Source organism: Platichthys flesus, chromosome 14 (assembly GCF_949316205.1).
Source record: "Platichthys flesus chromosome 14, fPlaFle2.1, whole genome shotgun sequence".
Classification (NCBI taxonomy): domain Eukaryota; kingdom Metazoa; phylum Chordata; class Actinopteri; order Pleuronectiformes; family Pleuronectidae; genus Platichthys; species Platichthys flesus.
The window spans coordinates 16,852,936-16,873,781 of record NC_084958.1 but is presented as its reverse complement, the minus strand read 5'-3'; the positions used below and the strand labels follow the sequence as shown (position 1 = coordinate 16,873,781).

Here is a 20,846-nt window from a genome sequence, read left to right as displayed (position 1 = left end):
TGGTCAAAATAAATTAAACACAGCAGGGATATTATGCATATCCGGTCTTAATCAGATTAAATAATATGAATTATAGAATAACGTTATGGCCACAAATCTTGGTGATTTTCATATCTCACCTCCCCTCTGGCGTCGCCCTCATCAGACTCCGAGGAGGAGTCAGCGATGAGTGAGGGAGGACGAGAGCGACCGTGATGAGGTGACGGAGATGGAGTCTTGGTCTCATCGTCACTGTCACCGCCAGGCACGCGTAACGATGCTGGGGCAGAAAGGATGAAGGGAGGTGATCACAGGAACACAGGAAAGTTCACAGAGAATTTAAACATGTGGCATTAGCCTTACATTGCTGTAGAAGTTATTAGTATCCAAAGTGCTCAATTTCTCAGCTCAAAGGCACATTTCAGATAAAAAATCCACAACAATAACGTCACTTGAAATATTTCGAATCACTATTGACTGTGTTAGTAATGTCACGACATGCAAAAGAAAACTACAGAAGAGCCCAAAAGAATATTGTCTGAGCTCATCAAATACATGTCTGTGAACATGTATTCAAGCTAGATGTTGAAACCATACACTGTGTATAAAGATGGATGGCACGTCTCAAATTCCTCCATCTATATAGAAAAGAGGCATTTGGAGCATATTGCAATTGCAATCGGGGGATGGAGCCAAAGTATCGAGGTCAGATCGATACACACACTCAACAATGGTGAGTCAATGTCAGGCGACAGTATCAAACAACCAAACTTAGCAGAAACATACCAGAAAACAACATATCAGTGTTATAACAACTACATAAATTGAGAGGAACCATCTTTGAGAAAAATGTATTTGACGTGTGGTCCATGTCCTATCCACTGACAAAGGGGTGGTGGGGTTTGTTATCATTACCATGGCCAGCCACCAGGGGGAAATAAAAATGCTTTGGCTTCACTGTTGATGAGCTGTATATGTGTGGTCCATCTTTACATATAGCCTATGGATGAAACCAATTAGGAAAAGTCTCCTGCTGATGCAGAGACAAGATCAAATGTAAAAGAAAATGGGGGATCTGTTAAATTATACTTTAATACATAAAATCTGTTTTCCTGGATGTATAATAAACTTATGTCAAAACTGTTTCTGTCCAAACTGCTTGTGACCAGGTTCAATGAGAGTCTCTCCCTGAGTCATGTTCCTTGTAGAAAAAAAGTTTAATTATTATGAAGCTGAAGCCTTTAGGATACATACTGGTATTTTTGGGCCAAGATTTCATCCACTGGAGCACTTCGTGATTCTGTAAGCTGTCTGAATAACAAATTAATGGTTGTATTAGCATTGAATTTGTTTGGTGGATATAAAAGTGCTGAAGGAAAGATGTCTGTGTGAATAGATTAGAGGTTTTGAGTCACAAAAACATGGATAAAGCAAAACATGCTGAAGAAACAAGGACAAGAAAAGCAGTAAAGACGTCTGTTAGGTTTGGTGTCAATCCTAAGTGTACTGGAGAGTGGATTCAAATCCAAGAATTGAAGTGTTAAATCTTTAAAGGAATCAATTCTTGGATAATCAGAATGAATTCACTGAATTCAACCGAACCTGACTGTCAGAACACTGTTTCAGCATATAATAATTCACATGTAATATGTGGATTATGCATGGTTAGCATCAGCAAAGCCATTCACAACCGCTTGCATATTTCTTATGCAGTATCAGAAAATGACACTGAGGTATACTTATAGGAAAGGGACAGGTGCCCTGCAGGTTTTTATTCCAACCACAGATGGAAGGAGTTTCCTCTGGGGTGAAAACTTTGATTATAGGGCTTTGCTTAAATAAATCTGTTATCTGTTATATGACTTTTAGCTTGCTGCATGTATAGTGAGTAAATTATTTCACAACGAGTAAGTGATTTTATCTCACCCCCTTTCTTTATTGTTATTATTAGCCGAACATGCAGGTTGAGTGTTAATTATTTACTGGCTAATTATCATATCTGGAGCTGGAATATCTTCCTGTGTACATATTATGAAATAAGCAGATTTTCTTCAACTGAACTAGACAATACATTTGATCAACTATGATTCAACAACAAAACATTTAATTACTTTAAATCGCTGGTTTTATCTCGGCTTTATCTTAGTCTAATTATATTAAGCTTTGTTAATTTCTATTAAATCTGAAACTAATAATCTAATGTTTTATTGTAAAGATCAAATTGATCCATAACATAGACTTACCTTGAGTCATCTTGGCTGATACCATTTCAGTGATCTGGGTGGTAAGTTTCATAAGGAATTCCTCTGTTCCTACTTCACCTAGGTACGGTACTTTTACCTCTTAAGTTGGAAAACAGGGAACAGGTGAATAACAAAGAGGAAAGAAACACAATAAATATGGTGTATTTATTACCACAAACAAAGATATAACAATAAATTAGTCTCACCGTTTCCACTGCTAGCCTCTCCCTCTGGAGGACTGACTGTAATCCCAAGAACCCTGAGGGGCATTAAATGGTACTTTTTATTTTCTGATATTTTATATTTGTATACACATTTCCATTCTGAATTTCAAAGAAAAACTTACTCTGAGGCTTTAATCTCCTTCTTTTGTTGTGATGCTACAGAAAAAAGGGGGACACATACATCTGATTACTATCAAACCCAAAACAAACTCTGAGGCAGTATAAGTCCAGCTTGTAGATTTAAGATCCTCTCATGACCATCATAAATTTGACATTAAGTGCTCGGATGTTTTTATTTTCCTTACTCTCATCCACCTCGAGGTGGGCCGTGCAGATGGACTGTCCTGCTCTGTTTGTAGCGATACAGGTGTAGGCGCCAGTGTACTCTGTGCCCACATCCATCAGGATGAGGCTGTGCTGGCGTCCAGAGCCTGCTATTTTATACCCCTTGGTATCAGGCTTAATCCACAGGACATCCTCCAATGACTCCTCCTTTAGCCAGGAGACCATGGGCGTGGGAGACCCTGAAAGGTAAAGGTGAGAACGGTGAACTTGGAGTACAATGCAAAATGATATAGAAGACTTAAGAACTCATTTAAATCTTGAGTCAAATCATTGAGATCTGATCCTTGGATAAGAAGTGAACAAACCTTCTACTTTGACAGACAGCGTAATGCTCGCTCCTTGTTTCACCTTCCTGTTGCTGAACCTTTCAAGGAAGCGTGGTGGCACCAGAGGTTCTTTGGAATCTGAGAACAGTGTAGAACCAGAGCACTGTCACATATAATATAGTATTTTAAATACTAACATGCCTGATCCAAATCTGTAGATAAAAGTTAGTTACCTTTCTTATCTAGTGGCATCATCTCCCCTGGACCTGTTACACAACACAAGTGTTACTGTGTCTGTGAACATCTTAATTACAATTTGTAAGCTCTAATGATTTTAAATATTATTTCTCCTGCTCTTTTTGTTTTGTCAACATTTTCAGCTTTTGCATACATACCCAGAACCATCAGTCTGGCGGAGGAGTAAGCAGAACCAGCTGAATTAGTGATGTAAACCGAGTACTCCCCCATATCGTCTTTCTTCACCTCCAGAATCTCCAGGCCGTGAACATCTCTGTCTGTTCGTAACAGGATCCTATTTGAGGGCCGCAGAGGGTGGCCATCTTTGAACCAGTACAATCTGGGTTTTGGGAAGCCTGGGAGAAAATAGATATTATTCTAAAAGGGTTGGCAATTTTGTGTTAGTTGACATTATAAGACCATTTAAACAAACTTACCTTTTACTTTAAGTTGCATTTTAGCAATAGGTGAACCTGGACAAACACGGACATCATGAAGCTCCTCCACAACTTGTGGTAACTGATCATCTTCAGCCACAGACTCAAAGGTCTCAGTTTCCCTGTACGAGAACAGCAGCACAGATGTCTTCATGTATTAATGTCATGTTAATATTATAAGATACATTTTTTAAAACATCTATTTAGAACTTACTAAACATTTCATAGTTTATTCACCTGGACATGTAGCCTTTGGCACTGACATATGAAGATGTCTCAGTGGCATCAGCAGCAGTGTCATAATCTGAGCTGCAAGACACTGATGGAAAAGGATTGATGTTCAGCATTATACATCATCAGGGTCATAAGGGACAATGTGTTTGTCACTGTGTTACATCATTCTGTAATTTTATTTAGAGGCAGTTTGAGCTTAGGACTTTTAATTAGAAAAATAAATTAGTGAACAAAAGTAGTAAAGCATAAGTAATAGATAAAAACACAAGCATTTGCAACTACTGATGACTCATAATAATGTTACTCTGTAAAAGATGTATTTGTGAATGTTATCCATGTTTACTTACTGTCAACCCTCAGTTCAGCCTTAGTGGCTGCGAGGCCGCTGCTGTTTTCAGCTGTGCAGCGATAGACACCCATATCAGTGGGCAGCACAGTGGTGATGATGAGTTGGTGGCAGCCCTCCAGATCTTCATTTATCATGTAATGGTCATTTTCCTCCAGCACTTTGCCATCTTTGAACCAGCGAACAGTTGGAGGAGGCTTGCCAATCACAACACAGTCAAAGCTGACTGGATAACCATCTGGAACGTCCTGGGTTTGTAGCTCTGTCAGAAAAACTGGGGCAGCTGGATAACAAGACCAAGAAGAAAGTGAAGTTTAAAAAATGGCTGAATAAAGCATGAATCAGCACTGAACTGTTTATGTCGTTAGGTATGTTTGTCTTGAGTTCAAAGTCTTACCCTGGGCTCCAGCCATGAATGCAGGAGGTTGTCTGTCTTGTGTTGGGGTCTGTGTGCCATCTTGGATGTAGCCAGCCTTTTTGATTCTCAACTCCACTCTAAGAGGCCCCGCATCCTGGATGTTTGTCTCTACAGGAACCCCGTGGATAGTAAACATCTCCTGGAACCTCTTAGAGGCGACCTCAGCCTCTGTCCGTGAATCAAAACGAATGTAGATGTAATTATCATCCTCACGGTAAGACTGAGGATCTGGGGCTCGCAGGTCTCCCTCATCCGCACTGACAAATGGTTCTTCCTCAACATCGGGTGGGAGACATGTGCGCAACAGGCGGCGGAGACGTCTGCTCGCCTTCCTCAGTGACTCGTCCATCTCACTGCCCGAGGAGCTCTCAGGCTCACTGTCCGCACTGTAGCCCACCGTCAGTGGGCGTCTCCCAGAGGATTCTCTCACTGTCCCCACTGTGACCTTACCGCTATGAGAGTTGACTCCATACTTGTTGGTGACTTCACAAGTGTAAACTCCTGTATCCTTTGTGGTGATGGCAGTGATGACCAGTGAGCAAGTGCCGTCGTTATAGATATCAATATGGTGGTGCTTGCCATCCGTTAGTGGTTCACCATCCTTCAGCCAACGCACCTTTTCAGGTTTACCTTCCGCCACACATTCCAGATGGATGGTGCCATTTGGTTCTTTGGTCTGATCTTTGAAGACATCTTTGAAGACAGGACGCATGTCCTTACGGGCCTTGTACCCCTTGAAGGCAGCTTGAATTTTGATGGCAGCTTCTCTAAGCTCAGGCTCATCCTCTTTACTGATCTCCATGATGTCTGTCTCCTCTGTAGTCACCTGTTTATTATCTGTCTGATGAGCTGTGGTTGTTTTCACTTCAGTTTGCTGCACTGTTTTCTGATCTGACATCTGGAAATGTGCAAAGAACCTCTCAGTGGTCATTGTATGTCCTTCATTGACGGCTGTGACAGAAGATGTGCTGCTCGTCTTGAGGTAGGACACAAGTGTTGCATCCCCTGAAAGAGACTGATCCTCAGAGCTGCTGACCAAGTTGGACTCTGTCTCCTTCTTAGACACAATGGCCTGCTCCTTCTCTACAGATGTTGTTTCCACTTTCTCTGAGGACTCAAAATCCTTCTGGTCAGATTTCTTTTTACCACCTTTACCATCCTCTTCAGGTTGTTCAGTGATGGAGTCCAAAGTGGGCTCTCGACTCATGCGACGTTTCTTAGCCGAAGCCTCCCACAGCTCATGGACATCACCTTCCTCAGCAGCCTCTGGAGGCAGATTGGGCTGCCCCAGGGCCTCTGCCTCTTCCTGTTTTACCTCTGTATCTATAAACAAAATACAGTTTTCATTCTTACATTGAGAATTGTTTTAAGAAAATGTTTCTTTGAGAGGGATATGAATGTGGATGTGTTTAACTACAACATAATTTCAAGGATAAATATAAGAAACCTACATAACAAATACATTGTCTTACCTGAAGTAGTTGGTGGCGGTGTAGGTTCCTCTGTGTAACATAAAGAAAACAAACACACATCATATAGTTCAGTCATTAACGTAATAATAAGCTTAATGTCTTGGTGGGCATTAGAAATATCGACTTGACAAATGAAATCCACAGTGCTCTTTGTTTTCAACATTTGTTAAGGTATAAAATTCATTTTAATTTCTAAGTTTTGTGAGTTATATAAAACTGCAGGAAAGGTTGTTGAGTGGGTGGTGTTTATTTTAAAGGTAGGCTACATCCATGGTAATGCCACTAACTATTGACTGTAGATGAGAGACATGGCAAATGACATTCTTTAATAACATATCATGAATTTCTGTCACATAATAATATCTGCACAACTGAAGCAAGTGTTATGATCCATCAGTAAAGGCAGTTCAAGAATTGAAAAAAACTAAACTTGTTTAAAGAAATGTGTTCTTTGAGAGGAATATGAATGTGGAAGTGTTTAACTACAATAGAATTTGTAGGATACATTTAAGAAACCTACATAACAAATACATTGTCTTACCTGGAGTAGTTGGTGGTGGTGTAGGTGACTCTGTGTAACATAAAGAAAACAAACACATCATATAATAGTTCAGTCATTAAAGCAATAATAAGCCAAATGTCTAGGTGCGCATTAGAAATGTTGCTTCCAGATGAACTGAACAACACATCCACTCACCCAGCTGCACAGTCTGAGGCAGCTCAACAGAATCTCCAGTCCCAGCTATGTTGATGGCTGCCACTCTAAACCTGTAGCCTCTCTCGGGGATAAGATTCTCCACCAAAAACTCTGTGTTACACACAGGTTCGGGCTGACACGGAAGCCAGAGGGCGCTGTCTACCAGCCGCAACTCCACTCTGTAGCCAAGAATAGGACTCCCTCCATCATGCAGCGGTGTGAACCAAGAGAGGGTTATACACTCTTTGGTCTTATTGAGGACTTCTGGGTCCTCCGGGGGATCGGGTACAGCTGTGGGGAAGAAAAGCAGCTCATATGAACACTGAGGAAAAAATACACAGAAATCCTGTCAACCTTTCAACGCTGCCGTTAATAGTTATTAAAAAATCAATAATTGATAATACATATGGACTTAAAAAGGTCTGATAAAATGCAACGATGCTCCTAGCTGGAATTGAGCTGAGGATGCTGTCGTTATTTGGTACAGTATGTGTCTTTACCACTATTCTGTGGTATGAAGACACTGAGGTTTTGACGATAAGATAATGCCTTTGTTAATTTAAATAATTTATAAATGTTTAAACTTGACAAACACTTACTGATGATAGTGAGCTTGGCCAAAGAGAGCGCATCTCTAGCAGCAAATGTAATTTCCTGCTGGGGCAGAAGTGGTGCACGTCTCAGGACAAGGCGATAAGAACAGCCGTCAGCCCTCATAGCCCAGAGATCGCTGGGCTTGAGCTCAACCCCGTTAGCATACCAGGCTACTTCGGCCACGGGGATGGGTTCAGTCAGCTCGACACAAAATTCAACCTTCTCTCCCACGGCAGCGACTTTGTCTTCCAGACCCTTCACAACATCAAGCTGCCATCCTAATGATAGAAATTAGACAGTTACAGAAATAAATAAAATAATGAATTATTCATACATGATTTTTATAAATACAACTTCAAAGTCTTCCAGCGTTCTCACCCTTGACAGAGAGTTGTGCAGATGTGGATGATGTCCCAGCTTTGAACATCACTGTGCAACTGTCTTTAACGTGCAACTCCTTCAGCAGGAGCAGGTGACGACGGCCACTCTCAAATGACACAATCTCAACATTACGAGATTCCTTCACTGGTTTGCCATCGAGAAACCAGTGGCAGTCTTTGTTCTCGGGACGAGACAGAGCACACTCGAATAGTGTTTCCCCTCCATCGAAGGTTTCTGCATTCTCCAGGCCCTGAACAATAGTTACAGGTTTCCCTGTAGAAGAAAACAGGAAAATGAAGAGAGAAAGAGCACACTCAAAAAGGATTTTCAGACAGCTGCAGTTTTAAGACATTAACTCAAATGGGATTTTGCCAACACACAGCACAGTCTTTGTGATGATCATTTTATTTGGCCAAAGTAATGTTAGCTTTTAGGGAGCAGAGGAGATTCCCTGAAGGTCGGTGGTCTTTCCATGTGGAGGGAAGCTCACCTTCCACATGAAGTGAAGCTACCACACTGGTCCCCTCTGCCTCACAGGAGTATGTGCCCTTGTCCCCAGCGGACACACTGCTAATGTACAAGCGAGCCACATTCCAGTCCTGCTCCACCAACACCCTTCGGCCATCAGGCTGCAATGGCTGCCCGTCTTTCTTCCACTGAGCCCTGACCGGCCGTGAATACTGGCAGATGAACTCAGCCGGCTGGTTTTCGACCACACAAAGGTCCTCCATCTCGCTCACCACTTCAACCGTGGGATCTGAGGTTGGAGTCAGGGGTCATAGGGTCAAACCTTGACCGTGAGATATAACGATATATACAATGCAGGACATGCCGGATGACAGATGGGCTTTATAACCCCCAACAGTAGATTCACAAAATGTTCATATGTGAATGACATTAATAAGATTGGCCTGTACAAACCACATGTGCCATGGGAAAATATGTTTCAATTTTCACTGTGACCAGTGTATTGTTTCGTATAAGTATCCAGGGGGTCAAAAAGCCCAACAGTCAAGGTTCAGGGTAATGGTCACAACCAAAGGCCAAGAAGAGCTGACAGCTAATGAGAAGTCAGGGTATACAAGGACAGAAGTGATGGATCAGGGAGGCATAGGTAGGTTAGCAGTTTTAGTGCTTGAGGGTTAGGGCCATGGCTTAGTGCGATGGGACGGTAGAGGTGGATTAAGAGTATTCAAGTGCAGCCGGCCAGCATGGATAGGTGGAGTAGCACTTCGCCAACACAGCATTTGTCAAAATGTCAAACTCATCACCAGAACCAAACGTAATACATTATTTACTATCTCAAATCAGACTCACTCATTATTTATATTACCAGGGAATATTTATATTCTGTTAGGGCTGAACAGTTAACCATATAATAATCATGATCCTGCATTTGGCTTTTGAAATCTTAACAGCAGCAAGAAACCCAGGAGGTCTTTGAACCAACAACAATATCCAACGTAGGCAGCAGCCTCATCACAAGACTGACCAAGCTGTCAGGGACACTAAGAACAACAGCGACTTGACAAATGAAGTCAACAGTGCTCATTTGTTGAAGTATGAAATTCCTTTTCGTATCTAAGTTCTGTGAGTTATATAAAATTGCAGGAAAGGTTGTGAGTGGGTGGTGTGTATTTTAAAGGTAGGCTACATCCGTGGTAACAGCACTAACTATTGACTAGATGAGAAACGTTATGGCAAATGACATATTCTTTCATAACTTATCATTTATTATCACTTTTCGCAGCTGGAATTACAGCACACTGCCAGGATTCTAAGAGAATCCAAAAAGAGGAATAACTCTAAATAATTGTTTCTGTTCAAATTAATGATTTATTGGTGTCTTGGTTTAGATGCTACTCTGGTCTACTCCAACCAAACTTTGCTGTGGTGCTGCATCCAGTTGTAGGTTTTGGTTGTGTCAAATCATATGGCACGAAACTCAATATTATAATTATCATTATTAATGAAATTAGGAAAAATGCTTCTCATGCATGACAGAGCACTGAAATGTCAAATGTCATAAATTAAGTTATTCATTGATAACTTAATTTACACTTAAATTAAGTTATTAATTTACCACAGATTTTTTTGATGCAAAACAGAGATGATTCAGTACATTTTAGTCTTGTGTGCCTCTTAATTAATAATAAATTTGATAAATGCCAATTCCTGAACTGTAAATTGTAGTTACAACATCACATCCTTGGATTAAAAATAAGCTGCAGGGTTAAAAAAAGAGTTACTGCTTCTCACAGTCTCTCAAGGTTTTCTTGCAACATGATACCTTTGACTAAGAGCTTGGAGCTTGATGTTAAACTGCCAGCTTTGAACATGACAGTGCCAGAGTCGTCTGTGGCCAGGCTCTTTAAGGTCAGTGTGTAGATGTGGCCCTGGCTCAGCCCTATCTCACTAAAAGGGCTGTTTTCCAACAAGGTGCCATCCAGCCACCACTGCACCTGGCCTGGTGCCCTAGCAGACAGCTGGCAGGAGAAGGTTGCCCATTCCCCAACAAAGACGTCGGTGGTCTTAAGACCACAAACAATGAAGACTTCTTTCACTGTTGAGTGAAAAATACAAATATGCACACACTGAGCCTAAAAACGTACAAGGGAAAATGCACAATAAAAGGATGAACACAACAGTATTGTAGGAAGGCTACCTTGCACTGCCAAAGAAGCCGTAGTGAGCTGGTCTCCTGCGTCACAGGTGTAGTAGCCACTGTCTTCAGGATCCGAGTTACTTATACAGAGCTCTCGAATGCACCCTTCCTGCCTCATCTTATACTTCTTACCGGGCTCGAGGACAATGCCTCCTTTCCTCCACTCAACACAAACACCTGGCTTAGATAGCTCACAGCGCAGGGTAGAATCATCACCCTCTACGGCATCCTCGTTCTTAAGCTCTTTCCGGAAGAACACCGGGGCACCTGGTGAGAATGTAAAATTGTACAGTTTTGCGTCAGATGTTGAAGTGACAAGATCATCACGAACATCTCTGAGGGCCTTAATAAGAAAGTCTTGCTGATGCACAGAGATGCCAGACTTGCTGTGTGGGTGAGGGAAGTGGAGGTTCAAGAATATTTTTAAAGGAAGCATCATTCTTTACCTTCTACGGTCACCGTGACCTCACATTGTACATCTCCAGTGTCACACGTGTACACTCCTGAGTCCTCAGGCACCCCGTTGAGGATACAAAGCTGATGGAAAGCTCCTTTCTTCTTCAGGTCATACTTGAGACCTGCTTGGATGGCCACGTTGTTTCTGATCCAGGTGACTGTGGCCTTGGGGTCAGAGATGGTGCAGGCCAGAGTGACAGTTTCACCCTCGATTACCAAAGTGTTGTGCGGCTTCTCTATGATTTTCACTGTAAATGTGGAAAACCCGTAACGAGATTTATTATCAGAATCATTTATATGTAGTCTTCTCTTTCTGAATAGCTTTTGCATTTATTATTAACAAATAATATAGCATGCACGGTTTAGGATATATATATTATTAGGATATAAGTGAATCCCGAAATTTATCAGAAATAGATCTAGTGTCATTAAATAAATTATAATAAGGCCAACATTTTATAATTAAAGTACTGAAAAACTCAAGAGTTAAGTACTTTGTCTCCTTTAGTTGTATTAGTGTAACTAGCAAATCTTATTAATTGATGTTAAGAATGGAGAATACAGTTAGAATGTGGAAGATGACGGTGCCAGCAGATTTCCATTTGCCAAGACAAAGCTGTTTGGTAGTCGATGGAGATGGATGTGAGGATTAAATTCTTCAAGTGACCATGTCGTCCTCTTTACCTTTGGGTTTCTCCTCCACCAGGAGACAGGCCACAGTTTTCTCTTCTCCCACTACGAAGGCAACATCTCCTGATTCCTCCGTGGTTACCATCTTCAGGGTCAAACGATGCACTCTGCCCTGGCTGCTCATTTGATTCAAATCATTATTCTGGAGGAGGTTGTCTGCGAGCCACCATTCCCCATTTGTCACGCCCGAGTGTGACAGCTCAACTTCAAATACTGCATCCTGCCCAGTGGTGACAGTGATATCGTAGAGTTCTCGAATGATGCGCACACGGTCTGATGGGGGAACGGGATGATGGTCAGTAATCAGACCTTTGCAAACCTTCCAGAAGGCATCTACTATGAGGGTGCATCCGTTATAAATAAACCAATTTAATAAGACTAAGTTAAAATACTTTAAATGAAACCAAAAACAAAATTTATTTCCTGCATGCATAACTTAAATGTTATGACTCCAACCACATTCAAATTCAAAAAGATAGACAGTCTACAACTGTGAAATCCAAGAGAATAAACGTGATCCATTACTTGGGAATTGCATGGATGGATGGAAAATGAACTTCGGCAGGGATGCAGATGAGAGGACATAGATGTGCTGTTACCTTTCACAGTCAGGGTAGCAGTGCTCTTCTTGTCCCCTGCATGGCTGGTGTATTCTCCACTATCCTCCACTTTCAGCTTGTGTATAACCAGGGTGTGAGTGGTTCCTCCCTGCTCAATGGTGTACTTCTCTCCGTGGGCGAGTTCAGACGAGCCCTTGCGCCAGGTTACCTTGCAATCAGGGCTGGATGTTTCGCAGGACAGGGTGACTTTGCCTCCCTCTGTGGCCTCTTGACTTTCCAGCTCCTTCTTGAATAACACTGGAACAGCTGCTAGAAATTAATTAAATTAATATAAATTAGGATGTTTTATCCAACACTTTTCAGAATCAAATACAGCCACCACAACACAGTGTGCTCAGAAGTGACCATATTTATACCCACAATTTCCATAATTCCATACAAAGGACTTGAACAGCACTGTTAAAGGTCCATAGTTTAACTACAGCTAAAAACTAAAAAAGGGTACTGTAAAACTTAACTGCCCATTAATCATTTAAAGTTGTATGCTAAAATATTCAGAATATAAGAATGAAAGGGAAACATATCGAACAGCACGACGAATATATGGTTAGGAAATGGGAATGTGGTTATTACAAATTCAATGGATAGAGGGTTGATCAAGATATACTGTAGAAATACGAAGGGATATGCTGTAAACACGTGGTGTGAATGAGAAAGGGACACGATGGTTGAACAAGTCAAACAAAAGTGAAAGAAAAGCCATTACAAGTGAATCACAAGAATCGAGGTCTTGTGATTTTTTGTAGGAACTTTTTGAAAAGATAGAAAGTTGACGTCCGACGAGACAGATGACAGGAAAGAAATGACCAGAAGTCCAGACGTTGCTGTAGAAGCACAAGATTTTTACCTTAATGGGCCAAATGTTTCTTACCTCTGACTGTGAGAGAAGCCGTTGAAGTTTGGTTTCCCACAGTGAAAGTAACTGTTCCTGAGTCTTTTGTGGTGACACCTCTGAGTGTGAGGCTGTGTACTCGGCTCTCAGTCTTGATCAGGTTCATTTCATTATTCTGTAGTGGGACATCCTGGAGTTTCCACTGGGCCAGAGGAGCCTCCTCATGAGAGAGCAGACACTCAAAGTGGACATCTTCCCCCTCATAGACAACTGAGCTCTCCAAGAATTTCAGTATGGTAATCTCGACCTCTGTTTGGCAAATACATTTCAGCAAAATAGTTAGATATTTGTCGTATGAAATCAACAAATGCTTGACAAAGATATGAGGTTTTACAGGCTGTGATCAAAGTGTGATCGAACTCAAACATATTTCTGTCAAGCTGTAATTTAATACCAAGTGAAGATAAACAGAGTAGGGGGTGTTTTAGTGGAGGGGAAGGAGGGATGGGTGCAAGTGATGAGATGAGATCAGTGATCGAGCTCCACATAAAAGTACTTGTGCGTATAAGTGAACAAGTGCTTTGAAAGCAGGGAACGGGCAAAACAAAACCACACGTGGGATGAAAAACAATGCTTGAATATGAAAATGCACTGAAGAAGACCCCACACGTGATCCCCAGATGATGGAGTAATACATTTCAAACCCAAGAGTTGCTTTGTGAGAAGAGAATCAACAAGAGGGAGTGATGAGAGACACAAAGAAAGACGTGTCTCCAGAGAGAAAGACACTCTTACAAAGACAGAGCCTACCCTGCACAGTGAGGACAGCTGACGTCCTTCGACTGCCTGTATCACAGGAATATTCTCCAGAGTCAGCTCCTTGCAGTTTATAGATGACAAGCTCGACTACAGTCCCTTCCTGTTTCAGGTGGTACTTGCTGCTGGAGGCCAGCTCTCTGTCACCATGCCTCCAGACAACAATTGCACCGGGTTTTGTGGTCTCGCAGCGAAAAATAGCAATCTCCCCTGCCTTTCTTTCAACCTTCTGCAGCTGAGTTTTGAAAAGGACAGGCTGGGCTACAAGGGAGGAAAATAAAGAATACTAAATTAGGGGTTCGAGGGGAAACTGGTAAATAAATATATACAGCAGAAGTAGAACTATCAAAAAAAAATGTTGAGTAAAATCCTTAACTTAGTCTAACAATGCTTAAAGTGAATCTTAACCCCGAAGTCTAGGCTGAAGTGCCTTTACCGTGGAAATGCAATTAAAATATGCAATTACAGTGCAGTTCTGGGATGGTGGGGTTTAGAGAAGCCAACTAACTCCTTCGTGCATTGAATGTGTGTCTTTGTCAACTGCTCATCATGAGGCTCTGAACTGGGAAACTCAGTCATCAAGAGAGAAACACTATTCCTTGTAAAAGTATCTCCACAGCTCTTAAAATGTGAGTCTGTGGATACGTAATTTTTTCTATAAATGGATCATTTTGCAGTTATTGCTTCATCAATAAACTCAATTCGTTCACTCAACTCTTTGATATTACTCCTCTCCCACCATCTGCAGAATCAGATTGTTTGACTCTTAGATCTACAACTGTTTTATGCGAGGGGTGCCAAGTGATCCTCCCTCCAGATCAACCAAAAGCAAAATACAATTGCAATTGCCATGTTTCAACCAATAGAGGGCAGTTGCGATACATATTTACCCATTCAAAGTGTATAATTCAGAGTCTTGATGATATGGACCTAAATCAATCAGTGAAATACTAAAATCACATATTCATTGGTTTAGGGGTTTAGTTACTCTTTAAGCATACCTTAAGTATCAGAAACAAGAAGCCTCTCCTGTGTGTTTGATTTTAACCAATGATGTATCAACAAGCAATATCATTTAACTTCAGATAAGGTTCAGGCTTATCTTGTTATACAGCGTAAGCACCTAATATCACATGTGTATTATTCACAGTAATAAAATGCGCAAATCATACTAGTTACAAATGTAACTCAAGTATCTCCATTGCAAACAACAGTTTCAGGCATACCCATCACAGCTAGATGTGCAGTGCTCTGAAGTCCGCCAGTGTCACATGTGTAACTCCCAGAATCCTCTGGATCGACATCATGGATTAGCAGAGTGGCAATTTGTCCCGTTTGTCTAATTTCATACTTGGCACAAGGACAAAGACCAAGTTCTCCTTTCCGCCACTCCAAAGAAACACCAGGTTTAGAAAGCTCACAGTGCAATGTGACACTGTCCCCTTCTTCAGCCGTCAGACTTTCCAGCTCTTTTGTAAATATGACTGGGGCAGCTGATGGATGAAAAGAAAGAATGGCGACGAAGAAATAGAGTGAAATGAAGAAGACTGACTCAAGAGACTAGAGGACAGAATACGATGACGACACAGTATCCATCCTACCATTTACTGCAACAGCAGCTGAGCTTTTTGCGTCCTCTGAACAGCATGAGTAGTTTCCTGTGTCTCCAGGTGTCAGATCATGGATCTGTAGCACATAACTGAATCCGGTTTGTCTCATCTGGTACTTTTCTCCAGACGTCAGCACTTGACTTCCCTTCTTCCATTCGACAGTGAGTCCGGGTTTAGAAAGCTCACAATGCAAAGTGACACTACCTCCCTCTTCAGCCTCCTGGCCCTCAAGGTCTTGAATGACTGTGGTTGGAAGAACTGGGGATTGAATACATTGAATAAGCTGTCGATGTTTACCAGTTGTAACCCTTACGATTACAGTATGGATATTGTGTAAAAACAAAACACTTACCTGCTTTTAAGTAAAAAAAATAAAAATAACACATATGTTTGCGTGTTTTGATTTGTACATACAAGCACACAAATAGATTTGTGCACGTAGCAGCACTGACAGCCGATAATCCCTGCTCTCATTCAAACCAATGTTCACTGGAGGCAACAACAATCCAGAACAGATAATATCAGGCATTCACAATCAAATACCAAAAGAGCAACAACAAGCTAGACCAAATATACAACATACAAAAACCCCACACAGAAATCAAAGAGGAAACAATATGTAGATATCACAAAAATATTAATTTAACTTAGATTTTGGTTTTCAGCTGTTTTGATTCTGGCTTTGCAGCAAGAGTTTTCAAACGCAAGAATGAAAGTGGAATTGAAAATATAAAGCAACAATACTAAATGCTCGGTAAGTATTTGATTGACTCCCATTAAAGGATGCTCCCAATGTGCAATTTCCAACTCCTCAACGAACAAGAACAAATGAGCCAGATTGTTGACAAAACTTTGAAGACACAAACATGCTATGTCACATCATAGCAGTCTGATATCACAGCTTGTGTTTTGGCAAAAACCCAGCAAACAAAAAACGTACTGAATAAAAACAGAAAACTTCCAATCTTTACAAACGTACTCTTGGGGTTTACTTATTGAACAACCACATACCTTTAACTTTCTGTTTGGATTCCTGCTTCTCAGATTCAGCTTTGGACGTCACTGCTGAAGCTGAGGACGTCGCTGTTGTAACTGAAGTTATTTGTTGACATGAAACAACAGATTTCAAAATCAGCTTAAATCTCCACGAACAGACGAACCAATGCAGCAGCTCCAAAGCAACGTGCCACATATTTTAGAGCCACAAAGTCCGAGACAAAAACCACAGGGACTTGATTCAGTGACTAGAAGCAAGACGGAAGAGTGCCATGACCAATAACTTTCTCTCCAACAAGGGACAACAGTAACACGGTGACAAATGGCAACTAACAAACCACGTAGATGAATATTTTATTTAGTAAGCTAACATTAAAAATAAGGTTAATTTCTTCCTCAGCTTTGTTTGGCTCTTCAGTCTGTAAAACTACAGTGACTGGAGCGTTTGATTGCTTCACTGTTGCAATGCAAGATTGAATAAATCTCATCGACAGTTAACATGTGTCTTGCATAATTAAATTCACCTTAATCCTTCATACTGCTGAAACTAATCTGTATCATCATTAACTTCAATCACTAACCTATGAATTGAGCTTTCGAATTAGATGAATATTTCTGTACTACACAGCACACACCAGTATACACACCCAAGCCCAAGCACAGCATCACAAGCCGCTGTGCACGGTACGATTAACAGAGCAACGTGACTTGGGTAACATGACAACATGACAACATGGTATCTACTGCAAATGATAATAGTGGCTTCAGACTTCTTGTTCATTTTCTTAGTGCACCACTTCCACAAAAAGCACAAGGAACTGCGGTGCAAAAACAAATATTACATATCAGCTATGGCCAGATATTAACACAATATCCAACAAAATTTAATATAATATTTTCCTATTTATACAAATTCTGTGAAAACAAATTTTTACTTTCAATTATTTTGTATGTTTCCAACGTCTTGCAGCTAAAGCCAAACATATAACAAGTGTAATTCAGAAAGACAGTAGACAGCATCAGCAGAACACCTGCATCTAGTAACACAGAGCATTCTAGGCAGGAAACAATGAGGAAGCAGGAAGCTATCCAATACCTTTTACTGGCTCTTTGGTCCCCTGCTTCTCTGTATCTTGTTTCACAGATACTCCTGCAGGCGTCTTCTCAACTGGGATAAGACACAACATCAATTTCACAATCTTACAGTGATGAGTCCCTGAATACTGTCCACCAGAGCCAGCAAAGCACGCACAGTCCTAAAACACCCAGTTAACCTTGCTTACTGTCCCTGTTTACAGCTCATACTGATAGATTTTGTGATGTTACATTAAATATATCCGTGTCTGTCAAGTAAGTGTCACAGGGAGGGTAAGCAGTATCTCTGACAATGACAAGCTAATGGAAATCAATAAAACTACAAGCTGAAACAATTAAAGCTGCTCTCCTCTATTCTCTCACAGATCATTATCAGCAATCGAAACAGAGAAACAATCCAACACAGTGCTGCCATAAACATATAGCATTAAAATGTTCCACATCCAACACAGACCAGCAGTAAACAAGGCCTTGATACAACTGGACAAACGCAACAACATACAGCCAAATATATGAGAGCTAATAAGAACATAAAGCCTCCTTCTTGATATTCGGTGGGCAAAGCAACAAGCTGCACACACAGTAAATCTGGACTCGCCTACTGACCCTGTATTCTCCACTTCTATGGTTTTTAAAGAATTATTTTTGGCATTTTTATGCTTTATTGACAGTGCAGAGAGAGACAGAGTTGAAATGGGGCAGAGAGGGGAGTGACATGCAGAAACGACCGCGGGCTGGAATCGAACCCGGGTCCGCTGCTGGCCTAGGCCCATGGGGGGGACGCCCTACCAACTGAGCTAAGGGCGCCCCCACTTCTATGGTTTTAAGTGTGCTTATTGCCTACAAGCTCTCGCTCTAAAAGTAGGAGGCAGTATTGACAGATGTCCAATTATCCAACCAGCCCCATGCAAACAGGTCTCATTACCTTCACCTCCCACTTTCAGCTCTTGTGAATCCCTCTGAATCTCCTGTTTGAGGAGCTGCAGTGAAGGAGTCTGCCCAGTAGTTACCACAGTCACAGCTAGGAAATTGAACACAGCTTTGTTACATGTATTATAATAATTGAGTCTTAAACATCTTAAAGCAGCTGATAGGAACAATTGTCTCCTGCCTTTTAGACCCCAATGTATCAGCTGAAAGAGGAGCCGACGGCTTCACAGCTCAAGAAAAAAAATGTGAACACAAATTGCTGAAAGATACTTGATCATTGATACAACTTTAGCATAATAACTAAATATATCACCTGGCTTAAATGGCTCAATAAATTTCAGAAACCAACAAGGACCACAACACTGTTGAAACCACGATATAACACAAAGACTGGCTCCTCTGGTCACAAAGACAAATACAGTTTATGGACCAGCACACACACATTACCACGAGTCAACCACACCACCAATAAAAACTAAACTATCACATAGCACACACAAATAAAAGTAAACAGCATCCTAACTATGATGACAAAAAAGTTGCAAACTCTGTGGTTTGTTTACTAAAATTCACAACAGGAAAATAAAAGAATTGATGAAAAATCAAAATTCAAACATTGCAGCACAGAGCACACTTCAGAACAGTGTTTGGGGAAACAACGTCCAACAACAGCAACAACAAAAACAACAACCACAACAAAAGCCACAACAACAACAGATTCCACACATACAATGTCAAGGACAATATCTGATGAATCTGACAAACAGCATTCACAGAGAACGCTGACATTCTTGGCGCCAAAAAAAAAAGAGAGTGAAAGACACTCACAAACAGAAAAGACAAACTCTGATACAAATTAGAATACAAATCATTTTCCTACTAATTCAGCATCAGTGTTTGTAGTAATCTGTAATTGTCTGAACAAAATATTATCTGCAGTTATTAAATATACTAATATTAAATGTTAAAGCACACAATTGTTAGTTTTCAAATATTATATGGACACCTCTTAATACAGTGTAAAGGTTCAAATCACTCATCTTCCTACCGTTGATCTTCAGACTGGCTGTGGTCTTCTGGTCTCCACACACACAGCTGTAGTCTCCACTGTCTTCTGGCACCACTTTGTTGATGAGCAGTTCATTCACAGAGGCTTTCTGCTTCATCTGGTACTTCTCTCCAGACTTCAGGACCTGAGTTCCCTTCTTCCACTCCACTGAGACTCCAGGTTTGGAGAGCTCACAGCGCATAGTGACGCTGGCTCCCTCCTCTGCTTCTTGAGTCTCTAACTTCTGTTTGAAGGTCACTGGTTGGGCTGAGCATGTATTAGTTGATTAGTGGTCAGTGTCAGGACATAAAATATTTTTTAAAATATATAACACAATAAACAGAGACCAAACACAAAGACAAAAAATAAAAAAAACTATTGTATAAGGTTTTGACAAACATTCCATGGACCGAAGCTTAATAATTCTTTTTACCCTTGATCTTCAGACTGGCTGTGGTCTTCTGGTCTCCACACACACAGCTGTAGTCTCCAGTGTCTTCTGGCACCACTTTGTTGAGAAGTATTTCATTCACACAGGCTTTCTGCTTCATCTGGTACTTCTCTCCAGACTTCAGGACCTGAGTTCCCTTCTTCCACTCCACCGGGACTCCAGGTTTGGAGAGCTCACAGTGCAGAGTGACACTGGCTCCCTCCTGCGCTTCCTGAGTCTCCAACTTCTGTTTGAAGGTCACTGGTTGGGCTGAGCATGTATTAGTTGGTTAGCATCAGTGTCAGGCCATGACTTACGATATCAAAAAATATACATAGAACACAATAGAAAATCCTAAACAATTCACAATCCATAATTGCAGTTCAAACATGTTTGGATAAGAGCATATAAAAATTGGCTGTGTTTAGATTGCTAAAAACTTTCAATGGACCAACTCTTTAATAATCATCTTCCTACCCTTGATTGTGAGACTGGCTGTGGTCTTCTGGTCTCCACACACACAGCTGTAGTCTCCAGTGTCTTCTGGCACCACTTTGTTGATAAGCAGTTCATTCACAGAGGCTTTCTGCTTCATCTGGTACTTCTCTCCAGACTTCAGCACCTGAGATCCCTTCTTCCACTCCACTGAGACTCCAGGTTTGGAGAGCTCACAGTGCAGAGTGACGCTGGCTCCCTCCTCAGCTTCCTGAGTCTCCAACTTCTGTTTGAAGGTCACTGGTTGGGCTGAGCATTTAGTGGCTGGTTAGTATCACACGTATATTTAA

General features: G+C 41.2%; 1 protein-coding gene across 11 annotated transcripts in view; it reads right to left on the bottom strand.

Moving 5' to 3' along the window:
* obscnb (obscurin, cytoskeletal calmodulin and titin-interacting RhoGEF b) overlaps positions 1-20,846 on the bottom strand; it is a 50,845-nt gene that overhangs the window by 6,990 nt on the left and 23,009 nt on the right. For 2 of the 11 annotated variants that reach the window (XM_062403647.1, XM_062403651.1), the window contains 31 exons: positions 20,539-20,805; positions 20,065-20,331; positions 19,632-19,898; positions 18,579-18,674; positions 17,655-17,726; positions 16,574-16,654; positions 13,176-13,445; positions 12,284-12,553; positions 11,679-11,957; positions 10,985-11,242; positions 10,539-10,805; positions 10,164-10,436; positions 8,364-8,630; positions 7,871-8,146; positions 7,498-7,770; positions 6,899-7,189; positions 6,743-6,772; positions 6,202-6,231; positions 4,709-6,052; positions 4,313-4,594; positions 3,969-4,050; positions 3,732-3,853; positions 3,453-3,650; positions 3,291-3,323; positions 3,097-3,195; positions 2,752-2,970; positions 2,569-2,602; positions 2,429-2,481; positions 2,223-2,321; positions 1,234-1,290; positions 120-259 (listed from right to left, as the gene is read on the bottom strand). In XM_062403647.1, coding sequence (XP_062259631.1) covers positions 120-259; positions 1,234-1,290; positions 2,223-2,321; positions 2,429-2,481; positions 2,569-2,602; positions 2,752-2,970; positions 3,097-3,195; positions 3,291-3,323; positions 3,453-3,650; positions 3,732-3,853; positions 3,969-4,050; positions 4,313-4,594; positions 4,709-6,052; positions 6,202-6,231; positions 6,743-6,772; positions 6,899-7,189; positions 7,498-7,770; positions 7,871-8,146; positions 8,364-8,630; positions 10,164-10,436; positions 10,539-10,805; positions 10,985-11,242; positions 11,679-11,957; positions 12,284-12,553; positions 13,176-13,445; positions 16,574-16,654; positions 17,655-17,726; positions 18,579-18,674; positions 19,632-19,898; positions 20,065-20,331; positions 20,539-20,805 — 6,596 coding nt within the window. The remainder of the gene's footprint in view (positions 1-119; positions 260-1,233; positions 1,291-2,222; positions 2,322-2,428; positions 2,482-2,568; positions 2,603-2,751; positions 2,971-3,096; positions 3,196-3,290; positions 3,324-3,452; positions 3,651-3,731; positions 3,854-3,968; positions 4,051-4,312; positions 4,595-4,708; positions 6,053-6,201; positions 6,232-6,742; positions 6,773-6,898; positions 7,190-7,497; positions 7,771-7,870; positions 8,147-8,363; positions 8,631-10,163; positions 10,437-10,538; positions 10,806-10,984; positions 11,243-11,678; positions 11,958-12,283; positions 12,554-13,175; positions 13,446-16,573; positions 16,655-17,654; positions 17,727-18,578; positions 18,675-19,631; positions 19,899-20,064; positions 20,332-20,538; positions 20,806-20,846) is intronic. The other 9 variants (XM_062403648.1, XM_062403649.1, XM_062403652.1 and 6 more) reach the window with 9 other exon arrangements.